Source organism: Perognathus longimembris, chromosome 7 (genome assembly GCF_023159225.1).
Source record: "Perognathus longimembris pacificus isolate PPM17 chromosome 7, ASM2315922v1, whole genome shotgun sequence".
In the NCBI taxonomy this organism is placed as follows: domain Eukaryota; kingdom Metazoa; phylum Chordata; class Mammalia; order Rodentia; family Heteromyidae; genus Perognathus; species Perognathus longimembris.
The window spans coordinates 62,704,201-62,714,945 of record NC_063167.1 but is presented as its reverse complement, the minus strand read 5'-3'; the positions used below and the strand labels follow the sequence as shown (position 1 = coordinate 62,714,945).

Genomic DNA, 10,745 nt, shown 5'->3' with positions numbered 1-10,745 from the left:
TATGTTCTAAATATTATTATTTTATTCTCATTACTTTTAATTTTTCAATATTTTCTATAGAGAAACAAATGGTCATTCACATCCACTTATCTTTCTTTTTTATTTTAATTAATCAAGCACTCTTACTATAAATAGAATTGGCACTTAGCAATTACCTGCATTTTATTTATTGTGATGAGATTAAATTGACTCAAAGATCCAGTGTTTTCCTATGGTAGGTTTTGTTTCACATCTGAGCTACTTTAGAAAAGTATTACCTGCCCTCACACTTAAACGATATATAAAATATTGCTTCTTGGTCTCAGCACGAGAAGTACTTTGTTGGCTCTAAGTGTTGGAAAGCAATACCTCAGATTGGTGCTTGGGAATGTATAAATCTTGCCTAGATTTCAATGTCTGTTCAACAAGATTGCACCACAAAAACCTCACACCTTTATTATGTTTCACATGTTGTATTGCACTGACAAGTTTAACTGCACCCAGGACTGGGCCAGGTGGTGTTTAAATCCAAGACTACTTGGTTTGAGTTCCTGAGGTGAGAACAACTGGCTATTCTGAAGGCTACAACTTGGGATGTTTCAGGCAAGATGCAGTCCAGAGCAGACCGAGTATAGCTATTCCTAGTAGAAGAGGGTATAAGTATTCCTCTATGATTTCATAAGGCCTAAAACAGATGCTTAAGTATTTTTTTTTCGGAAAGTCTTCATGAAAGCATCAGTAATAATCTGTTTTGAAAAATGTCCTACAGAATCCCAGGAGCTGTCTCCCTCCCCCATTCTTCAAGCACTTTCTTCTTGGACCTAAAAAAATTCAAGTACTCTCTTAACCAAGTACAGACTGAAATACCTCACTATGGATTTGAACAGGAGCCAGGATTGTTGTGAAAGGAAAACTCTCTATAAAAGGCTTATTGTCAGTCTTTTCTAAAGATGTAGATTTTTCTAACACAGGCTACTAACATTTTCACAAACATTGATGGAGCCTTCTCCACCTCTCCTAGACCTTTGGTTGAGTCCCTTTTCTTTTAGGAATGCTCTGTGTCTAGCCTTTGACCTTCTGAAAAGCCAGCTCTATCGAACTGCTCCCTCTCTCCCATCAATATAACGTATATTATAAAAAGGAAGGGGGTGGGGTGGCTTGGTTCTGAACCAGCTATTGGAAAAGCACTTGAAATTCCTTGCATTCCTTTGCATCACCAGCTTATTAAGATTAACACAAGTCCTTGCTTCAAACTCATCTATTGAAACCAGACTCCCATAGATCTTGAGATCTTTGTCTCTGATACCAATCAAGGGTGAATTTTAAGTAGCTGTCTTATTTCTTAAGAATGATATTGGAAAAATATAACATTACAAACAAGAAATCTTTCATAATACTTTCAGCTATATTCTGTCTTTCCCATTGATTCAGAGGTGGGAAAGCAAAGTTATGATATATTTCCATAATGAAGTAAATGATAAGTAACTACCATACCTTGCTCACAGAGTGATGGAGACCTTAAACTTTGAATTCTTATGAAATTAAAGCATTATATCTTATTGAAATCACAAATTGAGTTCCAGCTTCTTCTTGCATGCTTCATATAATGCTTATACTCAATACCCATCTTTTTTTGTTGGTTTTTTTTGGCCAGTAATGGGGCTTGAACTCAGGGGAAGGGCGCTGTTCTTGAGCCTCAAGTGCTAAGACGGCCTTATGCACAAATTTTTCTCTTAAAAACATTTAAAGGCAAGTATTGTGCTATTTTCTTTCAGACGTTAGTTCACTGATATATCCCAATGAGGTACCGGGAATACTTCCTGATACCTACTAAGAACTTGGTAAGTCCTGTTGATTTATTAGAACTAGACTATTCCTAATCATTTCAGATAGTTTCTAAAAATATTGAATATCATTCACTCAGGTATTAGGTAAATATTTCTTTATTAAATGATTAATTCCATAAATAAATCTTTTCACTGAATATAAAATTAAAATCATTTACAAATTATTCCAGTATTACATTTTCCCTCCCTCCCCGGAAGCTACATTTTTGATAAATAAAACATTCAGTCTTAAAACACCTGATTTCTGTTTGCAGTTAAGAGTGCAGGTAGCTGCCTCTCTGGGACACTCACAGAGTGTCTCCCCCACTCGGGAAGGGATGGAAGGCCCTTCCAGTTACTTCTGACATACAACAAACAAAGCGTTCACTGCCCAACTAGTCTTATCTCTATTACAATTGCAGAAATCAAAAGGGGGGGGGAGAACAAAAGCCTAGAGGGGAAAAAATATGCTTAGCAAATAATTTACAAACAGAAAGTCATCAATCAACACCACGAGCTCCAAAATGAAGCAGTAACATGTGCTCCAATACTATGAAGCGAAGTATTCTTCAATCGCGGTTGCATTAAGTGTCCATCCCACCAGCCCCCTTAGCAGTTGTGAAATACCTTCATGCTATTCCAAGAACGAGCAAGGGATCCCTTCTACAATGAGTCCCTTCACCCCCACCGCCCCCACCCATGTCTCCGTGATTCTCTCACACACCTCTCCTCCTTTCCATCCTGCACCAGTAACCCAGGTAGCCTTTAGTCCCTGAATTTGTGTATGTCGTTGAACAGCCTGTAGAAAGGAATAGCTGCCTCGTTGGCCTGCGGGCAGTTGTAGTTGCATCTGCAGGACTGGATCATCATGACGTTCTTGGAAAATGTCTCCCCATCCTCGCAGCGGAACCTCATCTTCACAGTCCTGGTCTGCTGGGGTGTGCAGCACCGGCCATCCACACAGGAGCCACAGTACTTGGGCCGGTATTTCTTCACACTGGAACATCCAGCGTAAGTAAACCTGACTGGTTCGGGAGATTTCTTGGTCTTACTGCATTTCTTGCCCTTCTGTAAAAAAGAGAGGGGGTGAGGGAAAATGAGGAACGGGGTTTCTCCTCTTTATTTTTTTTCCAAAGGGGGTCCATATCCCGCCCACTGCTGGAGATCCATGTACAGTTCCCCAATGGGACTTACTTTTAGGCTGCTGTACACAGATTGTCCACAAGGCCGCACTTCACAAATCCGGGTTTCTTTCACCAGGCGGCATTCGGGGTTGTCATTGGTAACTCGTGTGGACATTCCAGTTCCGCAGGTCTTGGAGCACTGGGACCATGAAGTTGTTTGAACGATACATTTCTGGCCATGCACAGGGTTGTTGTAAAGGATCCGAGGTTCCATGCTAAAGACTACAAACACAGACAGAAAGGAAGACTTTTCAGAGGCCCGCGGGCACACACAGATTCACGTGTTCATTTCTACAAAAACTTCTAACTTAGGGAAGCGTTTCAGTACTTCGTCCTCAGGGCTGTCTCCACTTACCAGGGAGCCGCTTCAGCGAGCTGCCTTTTCCAACCGCAATCAATTCATTGTTTCTTGTTAACTCCACCTCCGAGGCATCGAATCCCAGCCCCTTGCTGAGGAGATCCTCCAGGTCATCGCGACCATCCCGCTCATCCTGGTCGTCCAGGGCACCGACCTCGTCACACACCCACTGCTCACAGCACTGCCCGGCCACTTTCACTAGGCGGGGGTTGGGACAGCCCAAGTTGGGAAGAGACAGTTCTTCGGGACAGAGCGGGAGGCAGCCCACGGCGCCATCGATACATGTGCACTGATGTTTACAGTTGGGTTGGAAGCTTTCCCCATTCTGGTAGATTCTGGAGTTATATTCACATGGTCTGCCCTCTGACTGAGCTGCAAAAATCATCGAAAGAAAAAGATGATGAAGTTTAGAAGCCCAAGCAGGACCTCCGATGCATACATATTTTTTTTTCTGCTGTTAAAATTCAATGTATGGTAAAGTTCCCTAACAATTCTCCCGAGAGACTCCAGACCAGAACAATAAGTTAGTCAGGAATCACTTTTCCGTATGCGCTTTTCGTTGGGCCCAGACACACTGAATTGCATTCCAGACTGCTGAAATCATGTGCCTTTCTGCCAAGCTACCAACAACAAAGCATCACCATACATGGTCTCAAAATTACTAAACTTCTGGACTATGGGGACTATTATTTTTTTTAAAGGGGCCAAACCACAAGCATCTTACCTCTGCAGATCCCCTTCAGAGCGGTGGAACTGGCGCCGAAATTGCATTCCAGCCCCTTGGTGTGGTCGCAAGGCTGCATCTTGCTGCAGTCTTCGTTGAGTTGCTTGGCGCAGACTTTACAGCAGCCGCAGCCGTCCCGAACCAGCCCGACTCCGGGGGCGCACTTGGGTGCCTCCAGGGGGCAGTGGCAGGCGGCGGGGCAGGTGGAGAGAGCCTGGAAAGAGGGACACGAAACGCGTGAGCCTCGGTGCGGGTGAGTAGAAGAGGCGCCAAAGTGGCTCCAGGAAAAGACCGGGGGTCTCTGGTATGGACAGGGATATTCGGATCGCGTCCAGCCAGCCTGGCCATCCTGGCGGCTGCGTCCACTGAGAGTCCCCCCCTACATTCTCTCTCGCCCCCCCCCACATTGGGGGGGGGGCTTAAAGAAACAGCTACCCCCAAAAGGCCCCATCCCCCGAACTTTTTAATCTAACGTTTCTTGCCATGGACAATGTGAACCAAAAGAAAGGGATTCGAGAGTGGCTAGAAAAGCGGTGGCCAAAATGTCCAACTCACCAGCTTAGTCAGGTGGAGAAGGGTGACGGCGATGGCGAGCGTCCTGGCGGTGCTGGAGCTCATTGTGGCGCGCTGGACGAGCCGGGGAGAGCGCGGCGGCAAAGACACCAAAAAGCTGGTGCTCAGTAGATAGGCCCGGAGCAAGTGGATCGATCGGAGCCGCAGGGCGGAGGGCCGGGTGAACAGAGAGGCGAAGACGCAGGCGGAGAGCGGCTGCGGGAGTCCTTTTCGTGGGGTCCTTGCACAGGAGGCGCGGAAGGCACGGGAGCTACTCGGGGACGCTCTCGATCGCGATCTGCCCAGGCGTCCCGGGCCCGCCTTTATATGCCGGCCAGTGGCGGCGCCGCGTGTTGCAGTGACGTCGGCTCTGTCTGCGCGTTCCAGAATTCTGAAACATCTCAGGAATGTTGGTTGGCGCGGGCTGCTGCCAAGCGCCTCCCCTGGCTCCATTGCACCTTTTTTTTTTTTTTTGGTCTCGGACCTATCAAGAAAACAGTTCATTTTTTCCACTGGAAATAACGGCTTCCACTAGGGAAGGATGTTTGAGACGTGATGGTGATCGAAGGGTCGTCGCAGGGCAGAGAGGGGTGAGGAGAGGATGTTATTCCGAACTTTGCCTAGACTTGGGAAGGTGGGAGGACCTGAGAGGGAGGAACAAAAGTCGTTTTGTGTGTGGTGATGCCCAGTTGACCGGGCAGCCACCGAAGTTCTCACTCGGGAAAGCAGCGAGCTGTTTATTTGCATGTTTACAGCTAAGGTGAGATTCGAGTGATCTGTGGAGAGTCCAACGGGGAGGGGGAGTTGGTCACTCGAAGCCAAGAATCTATTTGTAGACTTCAAAGAGGCATGTTCGGATCAAGTCCCAAAGCTCTGGTATGATGTTTATTAGCCAAGTGAAGTGTATTGCAAAGTAATACCCACTGTGGCATTTATGAATGAGAGGGGTGGGGGAAGGGTGATCAACTTCCCTCAGGCTCTGGCACATTCCCAGGCAGAGGTCTTCCCCCACCACCACCTCCCTTTTTTGGTATGTTGTGCTTGTTTGTTTTTGGAGGTTCCCACTTTAGTTCCAGCCCACTGCCTGAGTTGGAAGTCCTAGAGGAAACGAGCGCAGGGAGTTCTCCGGGAGCTGACTTACACTTCCTCGCGGATGCGGGAGAGCGGGTAAGCCCTCCCAGTCTCGCTCGGCCGACTGGCGGCAAAGGGAACTGAGCTGCGAGCCAGACGACGAGGGGACCCCGCCTGTGCCGTGATTTGGCTTGAAGTCGTCACCTGCGAACACTGCCAGACCCAAATACACTCCAGTTAGTACCATTGAGCCCGGTGGATGTCCGGAAAGAGGAGATTCCCTCAAGCTGGAAGTTTTGCAGGGATCTGGTGAAATGTTTTCCTTGGGACCCCTTGGAAGTCTTCCATTTCAATAAGTGAATTGCAATGCCTTTCTACCCACGTAAAGAAGTAGGAATTTAGAGTGTAGACTTGTGTAATAAAAAAACGAAATGATGTTTAAGATGCAGCTCTACCTACAAGGCACATGGAAGATCTTTCACAAAAGCAAGTTACATAAACATCACCAATAATGTTAGTGGAAGAAGAAGAAGAAGAAGAAGAAGAAGAAGAAGAAGAAGAAGAAGAAGAAGAAGAAGAAGAAGAAGAAGAAGAAGAAGAAGAAGAAGCAACACCTATCTTCTTTGGTCATTAACTAATAAAACATAATTACATCAGGTACCATTTCTTATGTGCTCTAGAATGGCTAGCTATTCTTCCTTTTTAATACGCAGAGCCTGTCTTGTAAGTTTTAACAGTCTGGCTTAAGAAGGCCTGGGTGCTGATTTTTCTGTGAAAGATCTGATAAGCACAATAAAGACCTAGTGGGACAAAAACTCCTATGAAGAGAAGTAGTGCTGGGAAGAGTTAAGTTCATTCATTCAAAAGTGCCCTTTCATAAGTCTCAGAGGTATTTAACTGGGGGTGGGGGGAGGACTTTTCTAGACAATGGATTGTCAGGTGTTATGCAAATAAAGGGAGAAAAGTCTGGACCCTACTCTTTAGGCAAGCTAATTCATCTATTAGAAAACATGTTCACCCCCCCCCCCCTTTAAGAGGTTCATTATTTCCTTGGGGGTCAAGGGAGTAGGCTAAGTACAAAGCACTGAAGGGGAGGAGGTAATGGAGAATCTCTCTCTCTCTCTCTCTCTCTCTCTCTCTCTCTCTCTCTCTGTGTGTGTGTGTGTGTGTGTGTGTGTGTGTGAGAGAGAGAGAGAGAGAGAGAGAGAGAGAGAGAGAGAGAGAGAGAGAGAGAAAGGAGGGTTCCTGGCTGCTGTTGTGGCGTCCTTTCTATTTGACTTCATGGTTGTAAGTATTTCCAGATGGTGAATCAGACACTAGACGTAACAATATTTCCATATTTGGGTATAGCAGTAGCCTGCGTTTTTAACATTTTTCTGCCTCTGTTATCCAACCACAACGCATTCTTGACAGCTTCAAATGTTGTTAAATATAGACTTAACTTCTGTTCCCAGAGAATGAAATTCTTTGGAATTCCTTGTTTTTCACGCAATCTGTCTATCGTGATTTAAAATAAAATTACACAGGATGATACCACTGGCCGGCATACACCTAGTTTCTTTATGGGAGTGGGGGGAGGCAGAGTTCCAGTCTCCTGCACAGCGTTTAAACAGACATGCCATTCCAGAGATTCCTTTAAAAATCAGATTAAAATTTTCTAATGAGGGTATGCAGGTTTTGTTCTTTTGGATTTCAACTGGGCAATTCTAGAGAATGTGTTTGTCCCAGAGAAGAGATTTAAGAGAACTTTCCCATCCGCTGCCCATTGAAAGCAGAGGATGTGGGGCGGGAGGGGGTGGGAAGCAGGCGCTACAGTTCCCGGAGTGAGGGAAAGGGAGAAGTTGGTGTCGCCGCGGTGCTTGTACTCGGTCCGGCTTTGTTTGGGCAATTGAAACGGCAGCACCTCACGTCCAGCTCCAGGATGGCCCAGAGACTCCAGAGGTCCAGGCGCCTTCACGCCGCCGGCTGAGTGCAACAAATTAGTCCACAGATAGGAAGAAAAATGTGCAAATGGTGTGGGTAAGTGTTGCTTCGGGTGTTAATTCTGCTCTCTTCTTTGTCTCTCTAACGCTATATGGTTGGGGGTGGGGGTGGTAACAGACAGCCTAGTTTCTTTGGGGCTACCAGCCACGGAGGACTGCTTGTTCCCTGCAGCTCCTGGCTTGGGGCTGAACTATGGGGAGCCTTTCACTAGCAACAACCAATGAACTGTAGGTCACTCAAAGGTTTCACTGTCTGGCAGCAACCGAGCCTAGTAATAACCCCATATTGGCTATTCTGGTTTCCCACCCCTAGTCCACTAGTTCTAACTTTTGGGCCAGCAACACAAGTACCTGGAGGGTTGGTTGAAAGTTGGATTGCTAGGCCCCACCTTAGAGTTTCAGATTCGTTACCTTTTAACAATAACAAGTCCTTAGGTGATGGTGTTGCTAGTTGAGGGAGAGGGGGGTGTCACACCCTGACGTCCGCTACCCCGGACGACCCTGGCCTGCACTAGCTATGTCTTTGTGCGTGTGTCCCCAGAATCTGCACACTCAGTCTCACAACTCAACTTCTTAATGGCCACTTTAATGAACAATATATGGTCTCTTCAAGAGGCCAGGCTTTACGTTAGCACTCCTGAGCCTTCTCGTTTACCCTGCCGTCCCCCTCTTCACTATCATAAACGTGCCCCTCTACCACCCATCCCCGGACTGTGATCTCCCGGGCAGGGATGCTGCTGGCCCTGGCAGCAGAAACTGAGTGGCAGACACCAAGTAGGGCCCTCTTGGCCCGGGATCCCCCGCGGAGCCCGCAGAAAAGGGTGGACGCGACGAGAGGACGCGGGCCAGAGGCCACCGGGGTCGGCTGCAAACGCATGAGCACCGCTGGCCGCCTGCCGCCGCCGCCCCCTGCCGGCCGCCCGGCCTGCGCGCGCCCAGCCCACCGTTGCCAGGACTGGAGGTTTCCGGCGTTGCGCGGCGCAGGACGTTTCCAGCCCCGGCCCATATTTGGTGAAAGTCTTTCAAGACTCCGTCATGGATCGCTGGGGGGCGGCGGCCCGGAAGCCGGCCCCGCTACTGCCGCGCTATCACGGCGTTCCTGAAAAGTGCGCCCCGGTCGCCTGAGCCCAGGCCTCTGGCCAGGCGGGCCCCCGAGCATTGCGGGCGCGCGCGCGGGCGGCTGGGGTGACCGCGGCCACCCCAACACCACTGCCGCCACCACCACACCCCTGGAGGGCCCGAGGCTCCCCCGCGCGGCGTGGGAGTCTGGCGTGCCGGGCGCCAGGTCCCGATTGTGTCACTTTTCCCATCCACCCCGATGTTGACTCGGCCTCCCAAGCCAGGCAGCGAGTTGCTGCTACGTGCCAGATTTAGGGGGTACGCCCAGGCGCCGGGATGGGGGGGGGGTGGAATCTGTGTCAGAAGGTGGCATTTGTTCTGACAACCAAGTACACCCAAGAGAGACCGTGGAATTGTCTCGGAGGGGCAGAGTGTTCCCGAGTGTCTGAGTTCCTTAATCTTCCCACGAGACACATACTATAGCTGACTGATTCTCCTGATCCCTTTCTCTTTCTTGAACCCCTTCTCAGCTTTTTCCTTAGGAAATTCCCCAGTCCTTGGATAAGCTGCGTATCCTCCCTGGGCCTTGTCGACTTCATGGGGGCCTTAAAAACGGAGGCAGCAGAGAGGAAGATTGTACCCATTCCTTTCAGGACAAAATCCCTCCTCGTCCTCCCTAATAAGAACAGAAACACATTTGTAAAGGGCTCGCCTTAATGTCTGGCACTGTTATGAAGGCATACTGTGAATTGTCTTGTTTCATTCTTCATTGCTGCACCGAGCAGAGGCAGGTCCTCTTGGTAACACCATTTCTTACCTAAATGATGAAATGGTGATATAGAAGACCACTCACTACTTGACATCTGGACAGGATCTGTTCCTAGGCATCTTGGTTTAGAAAAGTTTATCCACCTGGCATGTGTTGCTTGCTTTGCCCTAGACATTCAAGCCTGCCTCCTATTTATCCAGCTAGTCGAGATGTGCCTCAGAAAAATAATCCATAAACCAATCCAAGCTTCTAACTTCTGAGAATTGCCTAGTGTTAGAGAGAAGGGAACCAGATGTTGCATCTTGACAGATTTTTTAAAAGGCCTTAATACAAATAAGTTGACAAAATAGACTCTAGGGCACTGTGGCAGGGTGGTGGGGCAGAGCTCTTGAGCTCTTCTGACATCTCCTGAAGCTACATGGAGCAAGCAGTCCCCACTTCTGCCTGCTAGAAAGTAAGGATAAGGACAGACTTCTTGATAATGAACTGAATTTGTCACTGAGTCAGAATTTCAACTTCATTCACTTGATGTCACTGAGTGATACTCAAGGATTAAGTCTGCCTTTATTTTTGAAATTGTAATGTACTATTTTCCTCTATCATACATTATGTGTTGGAGGACAAAGTCTTTATTTCCTGAATTTCAGATTTATTAAGAGTCCACATTATCATAGTATTCAGTACACACTATGAGGGAAAAGAACTATGCATCTGTGGGCAGGGATGGAGGGGGAAGATGGCAGAAAGGGAAGGAAGGTGTGACATTTTCCAAAGAGGACATGTACTCGTCACCTGATGCGTGAAATGGCAACCTCTCTGTATAGCACCTTAATAATAATAATAATAATAATAATAATAATAATACGTGTGTGTGTGTGTGTGTGTGTGTAGTTCACATTGTGTCTTTACCCAGTGGTAAGCACTGGTGATATTAACATTGGACTTTAAAATTCACATTAGTTAACATAGAGGAAGACTTTAACATTGAACTTCCCCTGGTAGACTCTAAGGTATATGGAAGAAAGTAGGCGCAGGGTGCAGTGTGGAGAGCTCACTGCCTGAGGAGTTAACATGGAGGTACTAATGTGAGTCCAACAGCTTGAGGAACAATCTTTGGAGACAGAAAGAACAGAGCTTTGACCATAGATGAGGACAGATGGTCCGGCTAGTGTGGCTAGACCACAGGATTCCTTTGGAGTACTGGGCAAAGAGGTCAGCTGGGACCTTGTGCAATGGGCTAG

At 47.6% G+C, this 10,745-nt stretch overlaps 1 protein-coding gene across 1 annotated transcript; it reads right to left on the bottom strand.

The window, feature by feature from the left end:
* Positions 1-1,630: 1,630 nt before the first annotated feature.
* On the bottom strand, positions 1,631-4,924 carry Ccn1 (cellular communication network factor 1). Its single transcript, XM_048351692.1, has 5 exons — positions 4,627-4,924; positions 4,072-4,285; positions 3,345-3,719; positions 3,000-3,211; positions 1,631-2,873 (listed from the first exon to the last, which is right to left on the bottom strand). The coding sequence occupies exons 1-5, from the start codon at positions 4,687-4,689 to the stop codon at positions 2,571-2,573; spliced, it is 1,167 nt and encodes a 388-aa protein (XP_048207649.1). The 5' UTR covers positions 4,690-4,924; the 3' UTR covers positions 1,631-2,570.
* Positions 4,925-10,745: the final 5,821 nt, after the last annotated feature.

What these genes read in the sequence shown, in the direction of transcription:
- Ccn1 (XM_048351692.1), bottom strand. Translation starts at nt 4,689, where the DNA reads ATGAGCTCCAGCACCGCCAGGACGCTCGCCATCGCCGTCACCCTTCTC. An exon ending in TTCTCCACCTGACTAAGCTG is followed by an intron (nt 4,286 to 4,626) that starts GTGAGTTGGACA and finishes CCCTCTTTCCAG; the next exon opens with GCTCTCTCCACCTGCCCCGC. An exon ending in TCTGAAGGGGATCTGCAGAG is followed by an intron (nt 3,720 to 4,071) that starts GTAAGATGCTTG and finishes TGATTTTTGCAG; the next exon opens with CTCAGTCAGAGGGCAGACCA.